Below are 25,266 nucleotides of genomic sequence, written 5' to 3' on the forward strand. Positions count from 1 at the left end.
GAAATAGTAAGACAGGCCTAGGCGCCTATATCGACCTATTCAAAATACAGATCTGCTGTAGCCAGCCTTGGTGTTACTGTATCACATAAAAATGCATCGCTTGCTTCAAATATGAATCTGCTAAAGCAAAATAGTAGGCCTAATCACAGGAACTTGCAACGTCTGTTAATACACCCAATATGTACGAGGTAAGTACCTGTGAGCCTAACCAAAACTTAAACTTGTTTTAAATAAATGCGCCATTTTTATATGTCTTTCGAAATGTTACGCGCCGATGCATCGCTTTGAAGGATAAAATCCGAGGATGATCGAAGGAAATTGTCACACGGAAGTTGAGTGGTCGCGATAGGCCTAGTGGTGTGCACCGATGGATTGTTTGGGATCGGTGTGTTGTGTGTCCCATTCACGACAGCACTACAGTTATGAGGCACCCGAAATGAACAGTATGCCAGAGAGAAACTCGCGTTCTGGCGAATGGGCGTCAAAGGTCCAGCTCGCCGGAATATTATACAAGAGACCGTTTAACCATCAGTCCAACAAGTGGGCGAAAAGGTAATTTATTTCCTTATTTTGTGTAAAACATGTTATTTAAATGAAATCATTAGACCAATGTGACTTCCGGGTATTCATCAAGTCACGGATTAACCTTCCTCTATTATAAGTATTTGTATTGTACACGTTTCTATCGGCCGGATGTTAGTGATGGAGACACTGATTGAGTTGCTACTGATGCTGAAGCCTCTGTCAGGATGTTACAGCGGCTGGCACACAATAGAGCTACAGTTACCGAGTACACTGACCGCTTTATATACACTATCTGTAATCAATAGTTTACCAGTTAAATTATCTGACTACAGAGTCTCAAGTATGTCAGGTATGTGTTCTGTGATCGAAATACTGTATGACATAAGGTCAAAAGGAATGTTATAATTGTACAGTATGTATAATGTTATCAAGTTAGTGCAGTAAAATATAGTGTGAACACCCCTTATCAAAGACCTATATATAGGTTTCTGATCCATATTACACTCCTCAAGGTAAACTTTATTTATAGATTAAATTGCCCAACCAGCATATTAGGAACTTTAATGTTTATACAGCAAAGTGTCATTTTTGTGACCATCATAACAAATCTTATTTTTCCATCCATGTTTGACATCTTCCAGTTTCTCAATGCTGTTTTTAGTAAAATCCCTGCTTGGGTATATACTGTAATTTTAGCATATTTCTAATTCTTAGACCGACTCATAAAACAAGTTTAAAAAAAAAAATTGTTTATATATTTTTCTATTTTTTTTTAATTTTTTTTTTAATTTCTGATCGTGTTATATTGAGATGAATGTGTTGTAGGTCTGCCATGTTACGATACATATTATTTAAGTAAGAATACAGCTGTCTTCAAATTTATTCATGATACTCACTGATTTTCTTGTAATTATGATAAATTTATAAAAGTTTAACTGAATATGTATGAATCGAAAAAAAAATCACTATGAAAACATAACAGCAAGGCAGTGCTTTATAGCTGATACTGACAAGTTTGATTATGGTTATACATATACTTTTTATATTGTTGAATTTGAGAAGGCCCTTTTAAAATATATGACAGAAGTGTTAGTACAGAATATTTATAGATTACACTTCACTTTGTACCACTTGGCAAGTTGCCAGATTAAACAAATGAAAGAAATAATGCACCTAGGTGAAGATGGATTCCTTTGGAGATGATAGTGTGGATTTTATCAGAGAGACAAAAGAATGTTTGTGGCTACAGAATATTTGAAGGTAAATTTGTAGATTATATCTGTCAAAGTCAAGAGGTAATCTACTGTTATTTATTAGTCAGCTGTCAACACTAAACTCGAGTGGACACATTAAAGGAAGTAAGATCACAGCTGCTGTTATATAAACACTGGTTACTTCCTGGAACTGAAGTTAACATATGTTGTGTGTTTCCCAGCTACATCATAGTAATGATGTTAGTTTTGTTCAACAGGCTACCTTAACAAGACACTGTTGATTAACGTCTTGTCATCACATATATTGTATGATATTGTTTTACACATAATCATTTCATTTTTATCATTATTGTTATAATTTTTCTTTTTTATCATTATTACTTTGATATATCAATAATTTTATTACTAGAATAACTGAAATCATATTTATCTTATTTTTTTTCTTTAGCTACATTTTACTATAGTAATATAAACTTATAATTTCCATGTTCAACTGAAGCATTGATGGTAATCCAGTCATTTTGTTACATTCCTTCACTCAATAAGCAACAGTATAATCAAAATGGGTTATGATTATACTGGCCAATGATGCCCTTAAAGTTATACAATATATACAACACTCAAACCAAAAGTCTGTACAAGACATAGCATCAAGCCCAAGGCGTTCATTATTCTGTATACAGATTCAAAGGGCTCAGTATTTTGTATACAGTATCAAAGGGCTGGTATTCCTACATTATATTATTTACAACATCACTGGTTCAGAATTTCTTAGAAAAGCACTAAGGTTCAGAATTTAGTACCACACGAAGGTTCAGAATTTAGTACAACACTAAGGTTCAGAATTTAGTACAACACTAAGGTTCAGAATTCAGTATCGCACCAAGGTTCAGAATTTAGTACAGCATTAAGGTTCAGAATTTAGTACCGCACTAAGGTTAAGAATTTAGTACCGCACTAAGGTTCAGAATTTAGTACAATACTTAGGTTCGGAATTTAGTACAGCACCAAGGTTCAGAATTGAGTACAGCACTTAGGTTAAGAATTTAGTACGCACTAAGGTTCAGAATTTAGTACAGCACCAAGGTTCAGAATTATTAGTAAAGCACTAAGGTTCAGAATTTAGTACAGCATTAAGGTTCAGAATTTATTACCGCACTAAGGTTAAGAATCTAGTACCGCACTAAGGTTCAGAATTTAGTACAATACTTAGGTTCAGAATTTAGTACACCACCAAGGTTCAGAATTTAATACAGCAATTAGGTTCAGAATTTAGCACTACACTAAGGTTCAGAATTTAGTACAGCACCACGGTTCACAATTCTAAACAATTAAGGCATCAGTGTGTTCATGATCAATAAACTATACTGTATACATAAGCACCTTTTTCACCAGATCATATAAGATATTGGATGTGCTCCTAAAGTCCAGGTAAGGTTTGCAGAGATTGGAAAGCAAGAGATCAGAATTCTTAACAGCATCCCAAGTTGCATCAAACAATGGAATTTGTCATTTACAGATTGCATTCATGTTGATATAAATGCAAAATATAATGGGTTAATATTTAATTTCAGATATTTCATTATAAGGGATGGCTTTCTGTGTTACTATCAGGAGAGTGAAAAAAAGGAAATGGAAAAGCGATGTTGTATCAACATTCATCCCAAGGTAATGTAATTACAACGTCACTTACTCCCTTGGTAATGTAATTACACCATCACTTACTCCCAAGGTAATGTAATTACAACGTCACTTACTCCCTTGGTAATGTAATTACACCATCACCTACTCCCAAGGTAATGTAATTACACCATCACCTACTCCCAAGGTAATGTAATTACACCATCACCTACTCCCAAGGTAATGTAATTACACCATTACCTACTCCCAAGGTAATGTAATTACATCATCACCTACTCCCAAGGTAATGTTATTACACCATCACCTACACCCAAGGTAATGTAATTACACCATTACCTACTCCCAAGGTAATGTAATTACACCATCACCTACTCCCAAGGTAATGTAATTACACCATTACCTACTCCCAAGGTAATGTAATTACACCATCACCTACTCCCAAGATAATGTAATAACACCATCACCTACTCCCAAGGTAATGTAATTACACCATCACCTACTCCCAAGGTAATGTAATTACACCATCACCTACTCCCAAGGTAATGTAATTACACCATCATCTACTCCATGTTAATGTAATTACACCACCACTCCCAAGGTAATGTAATTACACCATCACCTACTCCCAAGGTAATGTAATAACACCATCACCACTCCCAAGGTAGTGTAACTACACCATCATCTACTCCCAATGTAATGTAATTACACCATCACCTACTCCCAAGATAATGTAATTACACCATCACCTACTCCCAAGGTAATGTAATTACACCATCACCTACTCCCAAGGTAATGTAACTACACCATCACCTACTCCCAAGGTAATGTAATTACACCATTACCTACTCCCAAGGTAATGTAATTACACCATTAACCTACTCCCAAGGTAATGTAACTACACCATCATCTACTCCCAAGTTAATGTAATTACACCATTACCTACTCCCCAAGGTAATGTAGTTACACCATTACCTACTCCCAAGGTAATGTAATTACACCACCTACTCCCAAGGTAATGTAATAACACCATCACCTACTCCCAAGGTAATGTAATTACACCATTACCTACTCCCAAGGTAATGTAATTACACCACACCTACTCCCAAGGTAATGTAATTACACCATCACCTACTTTCAACATGATACATTTGTGGATACATTTCTTTTGTTGTTTGGAAATTTTTACATTGTTTTGTTGTACAAACTGCCATGGGTACTCTATATAAGCAAACAAAAGGATGTTCATACTTTTTAAAGTTTATATGATTTATTGTGCAATATTCAAACCTTTAAAATGTTTGTATGTCCTATTATCAGGGAATCATACCTTTAGGAGAGTGCAGTATCACTCCGTCAAGGGAACAAGGACAGCCATTTGCTTTTTATCTGGACAGTGCAGATATTCATGTAAGTATAAACTTCTTGTTTTGAGGAAGGTACAGTTTTTAGTCCTTTGTTGGTATGGATGGGTGGTTATAGCTTTCCTTTCCATCAATCTGTCCATCTGACTGTCTGTCCATCTGTCTGTCAGTCCATCTGTCTGCGGTTAGTCTTTCTGTCCATCTGTGTCTGGTCCACTTGAAATGTTTTCCATTTTGTTATTTTTAATTATACTTACAGATATTAAGATGAATTTTAGACCATTGTTATTTTTAATCATACTTACAGATATTAAGATGAATTTTAGACCATTGTTATTTTTAATCATACTTACAGATATTAAGATGAATTTTAGACTATTTTATTATCCTACAATATGGCCGAAGCTGCTCTTCTGACAGAGTTTGTGGGTTGGCTCCTGGGTATGTGTAAGGATAGATAGGGTCATGATCAGTTTCTAAAATCAGTTCAAATTTTATATGAATTGTAAAGTTCTGTCTCTCATACTGAGACTTATGCTAGTTGTGAAGGGATTAACTTTATATGTAAATGTCTGTTATACAGGGAAGGATGCTTTTGGCTGCAGACAGCAGTTTTGAAAGAGACAAATGGATTGATATGCTGGAAAAGTCTAAACGGATGTAAGTGTTGTTTTAATCTCATTCTCTATGCTATGTTCGTTATCGTAAACATATTCTTTTACTTATGTTTTATAACCTGCTTCAGTAGCAGGTGTTTTTGATCTATAGATATCTTGTTTGACTCGAGAGTAACTGACAAGTTCTTTAGATAATTAGAAACAGACATATTGTTTTAATATTGGGAAACACACAGTTATATTGTTTTAATATCCGGAAACATCTTGTGACCTTGATATAAATATGTGAGTTCTCTGGGAGTTGACTGGCTTTTTATGCTCCGTCTATGTAGTGGATATAGTATGATCTGTTTGTCTGTTCGTCCATAGACAATGACTGATACTTCGCTACATTGCTCTATATGTAACTGTCATCCATTTCTGGTCCTCATCGGCTGTCCAGTTATCACTTTACCATTTGTACTGATAGAGTGACACGAAGGGGAATAACTCTGATCAGACTTCATAGCTTCAGGACAGCAAGTACTAGTTTGACATTAATTAACCAAATGTAGGTCACTGTGACCTACTTTGCATTTCCTGTGTTGATTTCAGATTCACTATTAATTTTAAACTTTGTGTGTAGTAGCTCTGTTTCTATCAAACAGGAACATAATCATATTGTGTCACAAAAAGTTATCTTAGTTATACAAGTTATATCAGTCATGTTAGTGTCACAAAAAGTTATCTTAGTTATACAAGTTATATCAGTCATGTTAGTATCACAAAAAGTTATCTTAGTTATACAAGTTATATCAGTCATGTTAATGTCACAAAAAGTTATCTTAGTTATACGAGTTATATCAGTCAAGTTAGTGTCACAAAAAGTTATCTTAGTTATACAAGTTATATCAGTCATGTTAGTGTCACAAAAAGTTATCTTAGTTATACAAGTTATATCAGTCATGTTAATGTCATAAAAAGTTATACGAGTTATACAAGTTATATCAGTCATGTTAGTGTCACAAAAAGTTATCTTAGTTATACAAGTTATATCAGTCATGTTAATGTCACAAAAAGTTATCTTAGTTATATACAAGTTATATCAGTCATGTTAGTGTCACAAAAAGTTATCTTAGTTATACAAGTTATATCAGTCATGTTAGTGTCACAAAAAGTTATCTTAGTTATACAAGTTATATCAGTCATGTTAATGTCACAAAAAGTTATCTTAGTTATACGAGTTATATCAGTCATGTTAGTGTCACAAAAAGTTATCTTAGTTATACAAGTTATATCAGTCATGTTAGTATCACAAAAAGTTATCTTAGTTATACAAGTTATATCAGTCATGTTAATGTCACAAAAAGTTATCTTAGTTATACGAGTTATATCAGTCAAGTTAGTGTCACAAAAAGTTATCTTAGTTATACAAGTTATATCAGTCATGTTAGTGTCACAAAAAGTTATCTTAGTTATACAAGTTATATCAGTCATGTTAGTGTCACAAAAAGTTATCTTAGTTATACAAGTTATATCAGTCATGTTAGTGTCACAAAAAGTTATACAAGTTATATCAGTCAAGTTAGTGTCACAAAAAGTTATCTTAGTTATACGAGTTATATCAGTCATGTTAGTGTCACAACAAGTTATCTTAGTTATACAAGTTATATCAGTCAAGTTAGTGTCACAAAAAGTTATCTTAGTTATACGAGTTATATCAGTCATGTTAGTGTCACAACAAGTTATCTTAGTTATACAAGTTATATCAGTCAAGTTAGTGTCACAACAAGTTATCTTAGTTATACAAGTTATATCAGTCATGTTAGTGTCACAAAAAGTTATCTTAGTTATACAAGTTATATCAGTCATGTTAGTGTCACAAAAAGTTATCTTAGTTATACGAGTTATATCAGTCATGTTAGTGTCATAAAAAGTTATCATAGTTATAAGAGTTATATCAGTCATGTTAGTGTCACAACAAGTTATCTTAGTTATACAAGTTATATCAGTCAAGTTAGTGTCACAAAAAGTTATCTTAGTTATACGAGTTATATCAGTCATGTTTGTGTCACAAAAAGTTATCTTAGTTATACGAGTTATATCAGTCATGTTAGTGTCACAAAAAGTTATCTTAGTTATACAAGTTATATCAGTTATGTTAGTGTCACAAAAAGTTATCTTAGTTATACGAGTTATATCAGTCATGTTAGTGTCTTAAAAAGTTATCTTAGTTATACAAGTTATATCAGTCATGTTAGTGTCACAAAAAGTTATCTTAGTTATACGAGTTATATCAGTCATGTTAATGTCACAAAAAGTTATCTTAGTTATAAGAGTTATATCAGTCATGTTAGTGTCACAAAAAGTTATCTTAGTTATACAAGTTATATCAGTCATGTTAGTGTCATAAAAAGTTATCTTAGTTATACAAGTTATATCAATCATGTTAGTGTCACAAAAAGTTATCTTAGTTATACGAGTTATATCAGTCATGTTAGTGTCATAAAAAGTTATCATAGTTATAAGAGTTATATCAGTCATGTTATTGTCACAAAAAGTTATCTTAGTTATATACAAGTTATATCAGTCATGTTAGTGTCATAAAAAGTTATCTTAGTTATATACAAGTTATATCAGTCATGTTAGTGTCATAAAAAGTTATCATAGTTATACGAGTTATATCAGTCATGTTAGTGTCATAAAAAGTTATCATAGTTATAAGAGTTATATCAGTCATGTTATTGTCACAAAAAGTTATCTTAGTTATACGAGTTATATCAGTCATGTTAGTGTCACAAAAAGTTATCTTAGTTATACAAGTTATAGCAGTCATGTCAGTGTCACAAAAAGTTATCTTAGTTATACGAGTTATATCAGTCATGTTAGTGTCACAAAAAGTTATCTTAGTTATACAAGTTATATCAGTCAAGTTAGTGTCACAAAAAGTTATCTTAGTTATAAGAGTTATATCAGTCATGTTAGTGTCACAAAAAGTTATCTTAGTTATACAAGTTATATCAGTCATGTTATTGTCATAAAAAGTTATCTTAGTTATATACAAGTTATATCAGTCATGTTAATGTCACAAAAAGTTATCTTAGTTATACGAGTTATATCAGTCATGTTTGTGTCACAAAAAGTTATCTTAGTTATACGAGTTATATCAGTCATGTTTGTGTCACAAAAAGTTATCTTAGTTATACAAGTTATATCAGTCATGTTAGTGTCATAAAAAGTTATCTTAGTTATACGAGTTATATCAGTCATGTTAGTGTCACAAAAAGTTATCTTAGTTATACAAGTTATATCAGTCAAGTTAGTGTCACAAAAAGTTATCTTAGTTATACGAGTTATATCAGTCATGTCAGTGTCACACAAAGTTATCTTAGTTATACGAGTTATATCAGTCATGTTAGTGTCACAAAAAGTTATCTTAGTTATACAAGTTATATCAGTCATGTTAATGTCATAAAAAGTTATCTTAGTTATACGAGTTATATCAGTCATGTTTGTGTCACAAAAAGTTATCTTAGTTATACGAGTTATATCAGTCATGTTATTGTCACAAAAAGTTATCTTAGTTATACAAGTTATATCAGTCAAGTTAGTGTCACAAAAAGTTATCTTAGTTATACAAGTTATATCAGTCATGTTATTGTCATAAAAAGTTATCTTAGTTATATACAAGTTATATCAGTCATGTTAATGTCACACAAAGTTATCTTAGTTATACAAGTTATATCAGTCAAGTTAGTGTCACAAAAAGTTATCTTAGTTATACAAGTTATATCAGTCATGTTATTGTCATAAAAAGTTATCTTAGTTATATACAAGTTATATCAGTCATGTCAGTGTCACAAAAAGTTATCTTAGTTATACAAGTAATATCAGTCATGTAAGTGTCACAAAAGTTATCTTAGTTATACAAGTTATATCAGTCATGTTAGTGTCACAAAAAGCTGTCTTAGTTATATCAGTCATGTTAGTGTCACAAAAAGTTATCTTAGTTATACAAGTTATATCAGTCATGTTAGTGTCACAAAAAGCTGTCTTAGTTATATCAGTCATGTTAGTGTCACAAAAAGTTATCTTAGTTATACAAGTTATATCAGTCATGTTAATGTCACAAAAAGTTATCTTAGTTATACAAGTTATATCAGTCAAGTTAGTGTCACAAAAGTTATCTTAGTTATACAAGTTATATCAGTCATGGTTATTGTCATAAACAGTTATCTTAGTTTATATACAAGTTATATCAGTCAGTCATGTCAGTGTCACAAAAAGGTTATCTTAGTTATACAAGTAAATATCAGTCATGTAAGTGTCACAAAAGTTAGTCTTAGTTATAACAAGTTATATCAGTCATGGTTATGGGTCACAAAAAGCTGTCCTTAGTTATATCAGTCATGTCAGTGTCACAAAAGGTATCTTAGTTTATACAAGTGTATATCAAGTCATGTTATGTCACCAAAAAAGTTATCTTAGTTATACGAGTTAATATCAGTCAGGTTAGTGTCATACAAAAAGTTATCTTAGGTTATAAGAGTATATCAGTCATGTTAGTGTCACAAAAATTGATCTTAGTTATACAAGTTTATATCAGAGTCATGTAGTGGTGTCACCAAAAAGTATTCTTAGTTATTATAAGAGTTATATCAGTCATGTAAGTGTCACAAAAAGTTATCTTAGTTATACGAGTTATATCAGTCATGTTAATGTCACAAAAAGTTATCTTAGTTATACAAGTTATATCAGTCATGTTAGTGTCACAAAAAGTTATCTTAGTTATACGAGTTATATCAGTCATGTTAATGTCACAAAAAGTTATCTTAGTTATACAAGTTATATCAGTCATGTTAGTGTCACAAAAAGTTATCTTAGTTATACGAGTTATATCAGTCATGTTAATGTCACAAAAAGTTATCTTAGTTATAAGAGTTATATCAGTCATGTTAGTGTCACAAAAAGTTATCTTAGTTATACGAGTTATATCAGTTATGTTAGTGTCACAAAAAGTTATCTTAGTTATACGAGTTACATCAATAGACTTTAAGTTGATATCAGACTTTATTGAGGGCTGATTGTGATTAATACACATTTTTTTTTACCAGAACCTGGAAGCACTCTCAGCTAGCAGACAACCTCATTCGACAGTTAGAGGACCAGGGTCTACAGATGGCTAAACAGAAGCAGGATTACTTTGGTATTGTACAGGGTGTTATATGTTCTGTGGTTTAAATGTTCCATTACCAAAGGTTTTGAGGGACACTTTTGTATTTGTAATTTTTTGGGCCAGATCATAAATTTGTTATTTATTTGTATTTACAAGGTATATTTCTGTTTTGACTTTTTTATTTTTCCCTCAAAAATCATGGAAATGTTTTAACCCTTAAGAGAAAATGACTTTGGAAATTTCATGCTAGATATTCTATTTACACCTTTGCCAGCCCCTTTAGTATTGTAGGTTTTCTCAATCAGGTGATTTATGAAAGGTGGAGAAGATTTGATTTCGTGCAGTAAAAATCATGATACACTAGCTTCAGTATTACTATACATGTCATGTATATAATTCAGGTTTTGTGGCAAACTGCAGAATATGTACATACACAAGCATGTGTTCACTGTACCACAGTGTTATACAGTCAAACTTGTAATAGCGGACACCCTTATATAGCGGACACCTGTCCATAACGGACATTTCCAGGAATCCCCAATGAAAATCACTATATAAATATCATGTATATAGCGGACACCTTCCTAATGCGGACAGCGGACAATTATTTTTGTCCGTAAAAATGTTAAAAAATCTGTATAACGGACACGTGAAGCCATAGCCGTGTTGATATTTGTGTGTAAAACGTTTCTAAATAACAAGCAAAGCCTTAATTACTCAACTCCCCTGGCAGCAATGCTAACTTAGGAAGCCACTTCATCAGTCACTAATTGTCCTGTTACCTGTAAGTTGCTGTAACAATGGGCAGTAATTACAAGAGAGTGACCGATCGCCATCGGCAGAGGTGTTTGTTTACTCAACCCCACCGGTGACAGCGAAGCTTATAGCCATTCAACCATAGCCTAGACAACAAGAATGGTCAGGGGGTAATTAAATCATTATCAAGACCAACAAAAGAGGGACAAAGCAATAGTGATGTCTGTCATAATTGTTTCACTTACAAAATCAACCGTATGCAAATCTGACAAGGCAGGCACATGGTTGTCAGCCGCCATTTTCTCACACTCGGAACTCCTCTGAATATGACTACGTAACATATTAAGAACAGCTGAAGAGTTCCGAGTGTCTTTGTATACACTATACTGTCTAATTGACTGAACCAGAAAACGGTATTTATTAAATTAAATCCCTACATGGATTTCAGAAAATATGTCTCAAAATAAATGCTTAGGGATTATAATCATCAGAGGAAAATGCACTTTCATTTATAAATAAAGAGTTAATGTTGTAATAGAAAAGATATTTCAAACATATTTATTTTCCAAAATATTGAGGATTAACAAAAATTGTTTTACACTGATAAGAATTACCTTTACACTTTTGACTATGTTGAGTATTTGTCTGAATAGATATTCAGTATAGTATGATATTGTGAAGATTTGTTTTGAAACTATAGGCTTAATATAAATTATTAGAAATATCAACTTCAATTTTTGTGTCAGATGAATGATTGAAAATTAAGCATTTATCTTTAATTTTCTGTCTTTTATTCATTTGTTTAAGTGTTTAAATATAATAAATCAGGAGACATATAGTGTACTATAAACAGACTTTGGTTTGTTTCTTCGTTTATAAGGGACATAACTCGTTGAACCTCTATATAAAGGACACCTCTCTATAAAGGACACTTTTGTCTTGTCCCTTAGGTGTCCTTTATAGACAGGTTCGACTGTATGTCCAGTTGTCAATATAAAGATACGAAATACAAGAAGCTTTATTTCAAGTCGAATATGGCAATGGGTAACGTAAGCTCTCAGGAGCTTGTACTTCGACAAACATATAAAATTATACTGCAAACATAACAACATATATATATGAAGCATATATAACATGATGCAAAGCACATGGACAATACATATAAGCACCGAAAAGCATTAGGAAATATAAAATTAACTTTGAGAAACAAAGACCGACATATCACTAATTCAGTGTTAAGAGATTGATGGTAAAGAATGAACACTTGTGTTTCTCAGACACAGTGTTACTAGAGGTAAAGTTATAAAACACCGTCCGAGCATTGTAATATACATTATAAGATATGTAACAAAAAATTCCCAAACTTGTGGAATTCATCAAATGAACACTGGCCTTCTTAAAACTTTCTGTCAAAATAAGAACAGTGTGTTGAGAGGTCTCTGACTGTTTGTTATGTATAGGAAATGTATCATCAAAGCTAATACCGTAACAATAACAGACTTATAAGGTACCTTAAATAGGGGACATTTATTGCTTTAGGAATACCCATTATGCCTCATAAATTTCAATGTTCATAAATTCATTCTGAATTACATAATACTCTAACAATGTTATAAATGTAAGTAAAACATGTCACGCTGTGATGTACATTGTATATATCTTCATTGTCAGATTTCCATTTGTTACAGATCAGCTTCAGAGTGAGGTGTTAGCTTTATCTGATCAAAGGGAGAAAACCGAGGTAAAATCAAGTCTTATTGTCTTGTAAACATTATGAAAACATGAATTAGCAAAACATTAACAGTTTACACAAACAAGATGATATATCTGTAGTACAACTAGTGTCACTGTCTTGGGGAATGGTGATTTGGCTTTGTTCCATTGTATGTAGTACATCAAACTAGAACTAACAGCTATATACTGTTAATAGAAATCAGATGACCATTAAGGCCGATAAGTGTTTTGTTGAAAAGTAGTTATGATGACTGCAAATAGATCCCTTTTAATTATTGTCATAATTAAACAGTATTTATAATTATTTGTTAATTTTACGGTAGGAACTCGAGAGGATCAATCAGGAACTTGAAAAGGAAAAACAGAAATTAGAGTCATATCAGCAAGAAATGACGGAGGAATACGAACGCATTAGAACGTAAGTGTTGAGTTGCGAACGCATTAGAACGTAAGTGTTGAGTCACGAACGCATTAGAACGTAAGTGTTGAGTCACGAAAGCATTAGAACGTAAGTGTTGAGTCACGAACGCATTAGAACGTAAGTGTTGAGTCACGAAAGCATTAGAACGTAAGTGTTGAGTCACGAAAGCATTAGAACGTAAGTGTTGAGTCACGAAAGCATTAGAACGTAAGTGTTGAGTCACGAACGCATTAGAACGTAAGTGTTGAGTCATCAAACTCATTAGAATGTAAGTGTTGAGTCACGAACGCATTAGAACGTAAGTGTTGAGTCACGAAAGCATTAGAACGTAAGTGTTGAGTCATCAAACTCATTAGAATGTAAGTGTTGAGTCACGAACGCATTAGAACGTAAGTGTTGAGTCATCAAACTCATTAGAATGTAAGTGTTGAGTTACGAATGCATTGGAATGTAAGTGTTGAGTTACGAATGCATTAGAATGTAAATGTTGAGTTACGAATGCATTAGGATGAAAGTGTTAGGTTATGAATGCATTAGAATGTAAGTGTTGAGTCACGAACGCATTAGAACGTAAGAGTTGAGTCACGAACGCATTAGAACGTAAGAGTTGAGTCACGAACGCATTAGAACGTAAGAGTTGAGTCACGAACGCATTAGAACGTAAGTGTTGAGTCACGAACGCATTAGAACGTAAGAGTTGAGTCACGAACGCATTAGAACGTAAGAGTTGAGTCACGAACGCATTAGAACGTAAGAGTTGAGTCACGAACGCATTAGAACGTAAGAGTTGAGTCACGAACGCATTAGAACGTAAGAGTTGAGTCACGAACGCATTAGAACGTAAGTGTTGAGTCACGAACGCATTAGAACGTAAGTGTTGAGTCACCAACGCATTAGAACGTAAGTGTTGGGTCACGAACTCATTAGAATGTAAGTGCTGAGTTACAAACTCATTAGAATGTAAATGTTGAGTTACGAATGCATTAGAATGTAAGAGTTGAGTCACGAACGCATTAGAACGTAAGTGTTGAGTCACAAACTCATTGGAACGTAAGTGTTGAGTCACGAACGCATTAGAACGTAAATGTTGAGTTACAAACTCATTAGAATGTAAATGTTGAGTTACGAATGCATTAGATTGTAACTGTTGAGTCACGAACTCATTAGAATGTAAGAGTTGAGTCACGAACTCATTAGAACGTAAGTGTTGAGTTACGAATGCATTAGATTGTAAATGTTGAGTTACAAACTCATTGGAACGTAACTGTTAATTGAGTTACAAACTCATTAGAACGTAAATGTTGAGTTACAAACTCATTAGAACATAAGTGTTGAGCGATGATGCATTAGATTGTAAATGTTGAGTTAACCAGCAAAAGGTCGTACAAGAGCCAAGATACAATTTGAAATTGAAATGGAAGTTACAAAATGTAAACATCATATATTTATATATAAACAAATATTTAATAATAACACTTAATTTTTAGCATAATTTCTCTAAATGCATTCATTCATCTATTTGGGGGGAAATAGAATTAATGCTGAAACTTAGAAATTAAAAAAAAAATAGCCATAAAAGATTTGTTTTGAATAAGTCTTATGAGCACAGTGAAGATATATAACTCTTTTGAAAAAATAGCAGGTTTTTAATAAATGAAGTCAGGTATGCATGGTTGTAATACCTCTTCTGTGAGATAACTGGGACATATACATCCTGGTATTTAATGTAATATCTGTCATTACCAAGTTGTCGTACCAAGTTTCCTGGAGGGAGGAGGGTTGATGAGGATAATGCCCTTTCTGGTGGCATGAATGAACAGGACAGGATGGAGAATATTTTTGACTGACATACTGAACACATCCCAAATATGTAGAGATTTTCTATTGTATTATTCAGTGAACTGGAGGATACAGCAGAGTGTATGAGGATACTGGACTCGGATAGAGTGGCATTATCAGATACCCTTCAACAGCAGCAATATAGTCTGCAGGTTAGACACGATACAATCAATATTGTTTCAGCATACATCTTAAAAATGTACAAGTACTTATGACTTGATATTAAATTTGTTATATTTATTGAGTTATTTATTTTTAATCTATTTAACATACAAAATATTGTTGGTAGAAATTATGGTTTTCATGAAGTAAAACATACAGTCATTTAAATTCCTTGATAAAAATGATCATCTGATAATTGAGTTTGATGTGAGTTTTGTTATGCCTGTGTTAGAGTCTGAGTGAGGAGAAGGAGAGGATTTTGGAGACGTTATATGATCAACAGAGCTCACAACAGAAACTGACAGAGGAGAACCAGAGTCTGGCTCTTACTAAGGAGGAACTACAATCTACACTCAAACTCATCGAGTTCCAGACCAAGGAACTGCTTCAAGAGAAATCACAGGCAGAGGAAAAGTTAGTACAGCCGCTGGGAATTTTCCGTGCCAGAGATTTGGTCGTAATACTTGTATCAACATCTCAGGTTTCTTTTTAAACAATTAAGAGCTGGACTTTTTCTTAACTTTGATTTAAATAGCAATTTACTTATCGTATTTCAGTTCATTGGACTTTTTCATAACTTTGATTTAAATAGCAATTTACTTATCGTATTTCAGTTCGTATCAATTTGAATAAAAAAATTGTATATGATGAAAAATAGTTTTTTAAGATGCCACCCCTTAAGAGTACAAATGGTTTGAAATATGTTTACTGATTATGCTGTTGGATGTCAATTTTCTACAGAATGAAAGAAAATGAACAGAGAGCTCGGGCATTGGAGGAAGAAAAGCAGTTTATCAGTGGACATGCAGAGGAGCTCAAAGAATCCTTAAAGGTGAAGGCAGAATAAATTTAGTGGGGCAAGGATATTTTAGTAATTTAAGATTTTATTTTTCTATAATTGAATGTTTGGTCATCATATAAGTGCAGGAAAATGATCAGGAAATTCTAAAATAGGGAGTTAGAAAGTGGGGTCAAACAATTTGGCACTGTAGTTTCTGTGTTGTCTCTTCACCAGGACAATTTGGCACTGTAGTTTCTGTGTTGTCTCTTCACCAGGACAATTTGGCACTGTAGTTTCTGTGTTGTCTCGTCACCAGGACAATTTGGCACTGTAGTTTCTGTGTTGTCTCTTCACCAGGACAATTTGGCACTGTAGTTTCTGTGTTGTCTCTTCACCAGGACAATTTGGCACTGTAGTTTCTGTGTTGTCTCTTCACCAGGACAATTTGGCACTGTAGTTTCTGTGTTGTCTCTTCACCAGGACAATTTGTCACTGTAGTTTCTGTGTTGTCTCGTCACCAGGACAATTTGTCACTGTAGTTTCTGTGTTGTCTCTTCACCAGGACAATTTGGCACTGTAGTTTCTGTGTTGTCTCTTCACCAGGACAATTTGGCACTGTAGTTTCTGTGTTGTCTCTTCACCAGGACAATTTGGCACTGTAGTTTCTGTGTTGTCTCTTCACCAGGACAATTTGGCACTGTAGTTTCTGTGTTGTCTCTTCACCAGGACAATTTGGCACTGTAGTTTCTGTGTTGTCTCTTCACCAGGACAATTTGGCACTGTAGTTTCTGTGTTGTCTCTTCACCAGGACAATTTGGCACTGTAGTTTCTGTGTTGTCTCGTCACCAGGACAATTTGGCACTGTAGTTTCTGTGTTGTCTCGTCACCAGGACAATTTGGCACTGTAGTTTCTGTGTTGTCTCTTCACCAGGACAATTTGGCACTGTAGTTTCTGTGTTGTCTCGTCACCAGGACAATCTGATATTGGCTATATATGACCTGCTCAATTCATGACAAATACTGGAATCCCCAAATGTTTAGATTAAACATAGATAGTAACTTCACTACAATACAAAAAATTATAAGTGTTCTTATAGAATTTTACTTCATGACCCTTTAAAACACCATTTCACTGTTGATTTAGAAGTCTAGATAAAAGACTGTCAGCATGATGATAAGTATTGCTCAACAAGGCCTTGTATATCATTTATTTTTATATTTCTGCTTTGAAGCTCATTACAAACGTATCAGGTATAAACCCTCAGTGAACTTTGATATTCAACTTTAATACTTTGAGATGGGGCTTATTTGAGGATATATATATATATATATATATATAGTTCAAAAAGATAAAGACATTGTGTATCGTTTAGATATACATGTATAAACAAAAAAGATTCAAACTTTCGCACTTGTGTTCCATAGGCCAAGACCTTTCACTTGGTAATACATTTGTGGACCTGCTGACCTTGACCTTGACCTTTGACCTACTTTGATAAAAACTTAAACTTGGCCATTGTATGTTAACTGTACATGATAGGGCTTTCATATTTGACATGTATGTTTCTTGTGACAAAAACTTCCTTTTGGTATTACATATTTATGTGTGGACCTGCGACCTTGACTGTGGCCTTTGACCTTTAAAAAACTAATTCCCAATTCTAACCCACTCGGCAAACGATGTTGTCTCCTGACATCTCTTGTTGTAAACATGCTGGTGTGAATGCAAAATGTGTTACTGTAACATCTATATTTAACATATCGGGCTGGCTTCAAGAAATATGGATGTAGCTCATTGTATTCATATGATGAGAAGAAAACCTCCGTGTTGGGACTGTACTATTTACTATGCTTTACATCTTTGTTCATACATGTATTACACTGGTTTATTTTGTTCTTTCCTAAAATGTCCTAATAGTGAAATGTTGGTTCATTTTAAAACAGGATTTGAAAGTACAGAAGGAAATGACTGAAGCAGAACTAAAGGTAAGTTTTCATCTGTCTTTCTGTCATTCTTTCTGATTCTTTTGTGATTTATAGATTTAAAAAAATTTTTTTATAAAGATACAAGCATGCATGTTTTCCATTATAGTAGTTGATCGTGATTTGGATGTTAAATCATTCATTGATAACTGGGAATTCTTTTATATATAAATAATTTACTTTTGTATGAAACACGCATTGCAAAATGTAACGTCATTTTTGATTGGCTGATGACGTTGTGTAATAATTTATCGCAGAAAAGAGGTCGCCAAAGAAAGTGAAATATCTTGGTGTGTATAAGACGAAATTAAATTATAAAAATTAACATTAATTATTTTTTCTGTTTTACAGTCATAACATAAAAAACTGGAGTGTACTCTCTTCATAAACCACTTCACAGTTTATTTAGAGTACACTCCAGTTTTTTCTGTTATGACTGTATAACAGAAAAAAATAATTGATGTTAATCCTTAAATAATTATGATTTCAAAATTCCTGATACTCTAGTGATATGTTTGAACTTGTTTAATTGTGTTGGATATTGGTGTATGATGTTTGATCTGTGTATGTGTTGACAGGAGATATTGCTGTACGATGTTTGATCTGTGTATGTGTTGACAGGAGATATTGCTGTACGATGTTTGATCTGTGTATGTGTTGACAGGAGATATTGCTGTACGATGTTTGATCTGTGTATGTGTTGACAGGAGATATTGCTGTACGATGTTTGATCTGTGTATGTGTTGACAGGAGATATTGCTGTACGATGTTTGATCTGTGTATGTGTTGACAGGAGATATTGCTGTACGATGTTTGATCTGTGTATGTGTTGACAGGAGATATTGCTGTACGATGTTTGATCTGTGTATGTGTTGACAGGAGATATTGCTGTACGATGTTTGATCTGTGTATGTGTTGACAGGAGATATTGCTGTGCTATGTTTGATCTGTGTATGTGTTGACAGGAGATATTGCTGTACGATGTTTGATCTGTGTATGTGTTGACAGGAGATATTGCTGTACGATGTTTGATCTGTGTATGTGTTGACAGGAGATATTGCTGTACGATGTTTGATCTGTGTATGTGTTGACAGGAGATATTGCTGTACGATGTTTGATCTGTGTATGTGTTGACAGGAGATATTGCTGTACGATGTTTGATCTGTGTATGTGTTGACAGGAGATATTGCTGTACGATGTTTGATCTGTGTATGTGTTGACAGGAGATATTGCTGTACGATGTTTGATCTGTGTATGTGTTGACAGGAGATATTGCTGTACGATGTTTGATCTGTGTATGTGTTGACAGGAGATATTGCTGTGCGATGTTTGATCTGTGTATGTGTTGACAGGAGATATTGCTGTACGATGTTTGATCTGTGTATGTGTTGACAGGAGATATTGCTGTGCGATGTTTGATCTGTGTATGTGTTGACAGGAGGAGGTTATGGCCAGATTAGATGCGGAGAGGAAACTGAAAGATGCCGACAACTCGTTACAGAAATTGTCATGTGCTGTTGTGTCTCAGACTCCACACATAGAACAGGAAGTCAAGGAGCAAATGGTGGTTAACGTCAACAAACTCAAACGTAATAATAACAGCAATGTAAACACACACGACAAAACAGGGATAATAATTTTTACTGCCGATATTTACAAAACTGGACTCAATTATTTAATGTTTTTCAAAAAGTGTGTATTTTGCCCAATTTTTCAACCCTAATACAATAATAAGAATGTAATTTGTAAAGATGAACAATAATTTGTGAACTTTGTACATGTACATTGTATTTGTTTAAGGTTTTTGTGTTTTTACAGACGTATACATTCTGCTATAAGAACTTTTTTTGTCTATTGTTGCTTGTCAACATTTCACTTAAAAGTTTGGGGTTTACATCGATCAATCAAAATGCTAATTACATGAAGTGTCCCTGTAAAATTAGGAAACATATGATAAATCGTTTGTTGCTGGGGAGATGAGAGGTTTCCTGGTAACATTGTAATACATAACCTTGACTAGAGGACACTTGGTTGGTATCTCATACCTGACCTTGACTAGAGGACACTTGGTTGGTATCTCATACCTGACCTTGACTAGAGGACACTTGGTTGGTATCTCATACCTAACCTTGACTAGAGGACACTTGGTTGATGTCTCATACCTGACCTTGACTAGGGACACTTGGTTGATGTCTCATACCTAACCTTGACTAGAGGACACTTGGTTGATGTCTCATACCTAACCTTGACTAGAGGACACTTGGTTGGTATCTCATACCTAACCTTGACTAGAGGACACTTGGTTGGTATCTCATACCTAACCTTGACTAGAGGACACTTGGTTGGTATCTCATACCTAACCTTGACTAGAGGACACTTGGTTGATATCTCATACCTGACCTTGACTAGAGGACACTTGGTTGGTATCTCATACCTGACCTTGACTAGAGGACACTTGGTTGGTATCTCATACCTGACCTTGACTAGAGGACACTTGGTTGGTATATCATACCTGACCTTGACTAGAGGACACTTGGTTGGTATCTCATACCTGACCTTGACTAGAGGACACTTGGTTGGTATCTCATACCTGACCTTGACTAGAGGACACTTGATTGGTATCTCATACCTGACCTTGACTAGAGGACACTTGGTTGATATCTCATACCTAACCTTGACTAGAGGACACTTGGTTGATGTCTCATACCTAACCTTGACTAGAGGACACTTGGTTGGTATCTCATACCTGACCTTGACTGGACACTTGGTTGATGTCTCATACCTGACCTTGACTAGAGGACACTTGGTTGGTATCTCATACCTAACCTTGACTAGAGGACACTTGGTTGGTATCTCATACCTAACCTTGACTAGAGGACACTTGGTTGGTATCTCATACCTGACCTTGACTAGAGGACACTTGGTTGGTATCTCATACCTAACCTTGACTAGAGGACACTTGGTTGATATCTCATACCTGACCTTGACTAGAGGACACTTGGTTGGTATCTCATACCTAACCTTGACTAGATGACACTTGGTTGGTATCTCATACCTAACCTTGACTAGAGGACACTTGGTTGGTATCTCATACCTAACCTTGACTAGAGGACACTTGGTTGGTATCTCATACCTAACCTTGACTGGAGGACACTTGGTTGATATCTCATACCTAACCTTGACTAGAGGACACTTGGTTGGTATCTCATACCTAACCTTGACTGGAGGACACTTGGTTGATATCTCATACCTGACCTTGACTAGAGGACACTTGGTTGATGTCTCATACCTGACCTTGACTAGAGGACACTTGGTTGGTATCTCATACCTGACCTTGACTAGAGGACACTTGGTTGGTATCTCATACCTGACCTTGACTAGAGGACACTTGGTTGGTATCTCATACCTGACCTTGACTAGAGGACACTTGGTTGGTATCTCATACCTGACCTTGACTGGACACTTGGTTGGTATCTCATACCTAACCTTGAGTAGAGGACACTTGGTTGATATCTGATACCTGACCTTGACTAGAGGACACTTGGTTGGTATATCATTCTTAACCTTGACTAGAGGACACTTGGTTGGTATCTCATACCTAACCTTGACTAGAGGACACTTGGTTGATATCTCATACCTGACCTTGACTAGAGGACACTTGGTTGATATCTCATACCTGACCTTGACTAGAGGACACTTGGTTGATATCTCATACCTGACCTTGACTAGAGGACCCTTGGTTGATATCTCATACCTGACCTTGACTAGAGGACACTTGGTTGATATCTCATACCTGACCTTGACTAGAGGACACTTGGTTGATATCTCATACCTGACCTTGACTAGAGGACACTTGGTTGATATCTCATACCTGACCTTGACTAGAGGACACTTGGTTGGTATCTCATACCTGACCTTGACTAGAGGACACTTGGTTGATATCTCATACCTGACCTTGACTAGAGGACACTTGGTTGATATCTCATACCTGACCTTGACTAGAGGACACTTGGTTGATATCTCATACCTGACCTTGACTAGAGGACACTTGGTTGGTATCTCATACCTAACCTTGACTAGAGGACACTTGGTTGGTATCTCATACCTAACCTTGACTCGAGGACACTTGGTTGGTATCTCATACCTGACCTTGACTAGAGGACACTTGGTTGGTATCTCATACCTAACCTTGACTAGAGGACACTTGGTTGGTATCTCATACCTGACCTTGACTAGAGGACACTTGGTTGGTATCTCATACCTGACCTTGACTAGAGGACACTTGGTTGGTATCTCATACTTAACCTTGACTAGAGGACACTTGGTTGATGTCTCATACCTAACCTTGACTAGAGGACACTTGGTTGGTATCTCATACCTGACCTTGACTAGAGGACACTTGGTTGATGTCTCATACCTGACCTTGACTAGAGGACACTTGGTTGGTATCTCATACCTGACCTTGACTAGAGGACACTTGGTTGATGTCTCATACCTGACCTTGACTAGAGGACACTTGGTTGGTATCTCATACCTAACCTTGACTAGAGGACACTTGGTTGGTATCTCATACCTGACCTTGACTAGAGGACACTTGGTTGGTATCTCATACCTGACCTTGACTAGAGGACACTTGGTTGGTATCTCATACCTGACCTTGACTAGAGGACACTTGGTTGGTATCTCATACCTGACCTTGACTAGAGGACACTTGGTTGGTATCTCATACCTGACCTTGTCTAGAGGACACTTGGTTGGTATCTCATACCTAACCTTGACTGGACACTTGGTTGGTATCTCATACCTAACCTTGACTAGAGGACACTTGGTTGGTATCTCATACCTAACCTTGACTAGAGGACACTTGGTTGATGTCTCATACCTAACCTTGACTAGAGGACACTTGGTTGGTATCTCATACCTGACCTTGTCTAGAGGACACTTGGTTGGTATCTCATACCTAACCTTGACTGGACACTTGGTTGGTATCTCATACCTAACCTTGACTAGAGGACACTTGGTTGGTATCTCATACCTGACCTTGACTAGAGGACACTTGGTTGGTATCTCATACCTAACCTTGACTGGAGGACACTTGGTTGGTATCTCATACCTAACCTTGACTGGAGGATACTTGGTTGGTATCTCATACCTAACCTTGACTAGAGGACACTTGGTTGGTATCTCATACATGACCTTGACTAGAGGACACTTGGTTGATGTCTCATACCTGACCTTGACTAGAGGACACTTGGTTGGTATCTCATACCTAACCTTGACTAGAGGACACTTGGTTGGTATCTCATACCTAACCTTGACTAGAGGACACTTGGTTGATGTCTCATACCTAACCTTGACTAGAGGACACTTGGTTGATGTCTCATACCTGACCTTGACTAGAGGACACTTGGTTGGTATCTCATACCTGACCTTGACTAGAGGACACTTGGTTGGTATCTCATACCTGACCTTGACTAGAGGACACTTGGTTGGTATCTCATACCTGACCTTGACTAGAGGACACTTGGTTGGTATCTCATACCTAACCTTGACTAGAGGACACTTGGTTGATGTCTCATACCTGACCTTGACTAGAGGACACTTGGTTGGTATATCATACCTGACCTTGACTAGAGGACACTTGGTTGATGTCTCATACCTGACCTTGACTAGAGGACACTTGATTGGTATCTCATACCTGACCTTGACTAGAGGACACTTGGTTGGTATCTCATACCTGACCTTGACTAGAGGACACTTGGTTGGTATCTCATACCTGACCTTGACTAGAGGACACTTGGTTGGTATCTCATACCTGACCTTGACTAGAGGACACTTGGTTGGTATCTCATACCTGACCTTGACTAGAGGACACTTGGTTGGTATCTCATACCTGACCTTGACTAGAGGACACTTGGTTGGTATCTCATACCTGACCTTGACTAGAGGACACTTGGTTGGTATCTCATACCTGACCTTGACTAGAGGACACTTGGTTGGTATCTCATACCTAACATTGACTAGAGGACACTTGGTTGATATCTCATACATAATCACAATATTTCGGATTACAATATATCGTGTCATTTTTTTATGATGGATATGTTGTAGGATTTTTCGAGGATCTGGCAAATGAGGCCCAAATTGACTCTGACAAACCTCTTATTGTGAAAAATACGATACATGCCAGGAAAACATTAGCTCGGAGAGCGAAAACGAAAAAATTTCAGCGCAACAAGTCTAGCAGTAAGTAATACACCGAATTGCTGTGATGTGGTTTGAGATACAAATACACTGCTGGGATACAGAAAAGATAATAATATTGGTGTAGTTATTGGGATTTATATTATAATGATCATTTACTAATGTTGGTACATCGGTTTTTGTCAGAATATTTTAACCATTTTACTATTACAATGTCCGTCCCTTCATTTTCTTGTATCTTGTACTTAATTATTTCCAGAACTATGAATTAGATTAACTTGAAATGATCTTTTTTGTGAATTAATGAATTCATGATAAAGAAGAAATTATTTCTACATTAATAGAAATTAATATTCAAGGACCTTTTTTTGTCAGTATTATTCTTTTTACTAAGATTCAAGAAATATTCAGTGATATTGTTGGTAGTTTAAGAGCGTGGTAAATATTCAGTGATATTGTTGGTAGGTTAAGAGCCTGGTAAATATTCAGTGATATTGTTGGTAGGTTAAGAGCATGGTAAATATTCAGTGATATTGTTGGTAGGTTAAGAGCCTGGTAAATATTCAGTGATATTGTTGGTAGGTTAAGAGCCTGGTAAATATTCAATGATATTGTTGGTAGGTTAAGAGCCTGATAAATATTCAGTGATATTGTTGGTAGCTAGGTTAAGAGTGCTAGCCTCGTAAATATGCAGTGATATTGTTGGTAGGTTCAGAGCCTGGTAAATATTCAGTGATATTGTTGGTTGGTTAAGAGCGTGGTAAATATTCAGTGATATTGTTGGTAGGTTAAGAACCTGGTAAATATTCAGTGATATTGTTTGTAGGTTAAGAGCCTGGTAAATATTCAGTGATATTGTTGGTAGGTTAAGAG

The 25,266-nt window shown here is 35.2% G+C and overlaps 1 protein-coding gene across 1 annotated transcript in view; it reads left to right on the plus strand.

The window, feature by feature from the left end:
• Positions 1–330: 330 nt before the first annotated feature.
• LOC117324524 (pleckstrin homology domain-containing family D member 1-like) overlaps positions 331–25,266 on the plus strand; it is a 30,236-nt gene continuing 5,300 nt past the window's right edge. The window contains exons 1-13 of the mRNA XM_033880431.1: positions 331–552; positions 3,314–3,407; positions 4,698–4,787; positions 5,325–5,401; positions 10,452–10,543; positions 12,958–13,010; positions 13,327–13,421; positions 15,322–15,415; positions 15,658–15,839; positions 16,167–16,257; positions 18,151–18,192; positions 19,628–19,778; positions 24,301–24,435. Coding sequence (XP_033736322.1) covers positions 368–552; positions 3,314–3,407; positions 4,698–4,787; positions 5,325–5,401; positions 10,452–10,543; positions 12,958–13,010; positions 13,327–13,421; positions 15,322–15,415; positions 15,658–15,839; positions 16,167–16,257; positions 18,151–18,192; positions 19,628–19,778; positions 24,301–24,435 — 1,381 coding nt within the window. The 5' untranslated portion in view covers positions 331–367. The remainder of the gene's footprint in view (positions 553–3,313; positions 3,408–4,697; positions 4,788–5,324; positions 5,402–10,451; positions 10,544–12,957; positions 13,011–13,326; positions 13,422–15,321; positions 15,416–15,657; positions 15,840–16,166; positions 16,258–18,150; positions 18,193–19,627; positions 19,779–24,300; positions 24,436–25,266) is intronic.

The sequence above is a fragment of the Pecten maximus genome, chromosome 3, assembly GCF_902652985.1.
Source record: "Pecten maximus chromosome 3, xPecMax1.1, whole genome shotgun sequence".
Classification (NCBI taxonomy): domain Eukaryota; kingdom Metazoa; phylum Mollusca; class Bivalvia; order Pectinida; family Pectinidae; genus Pecten; species Pecten maximus.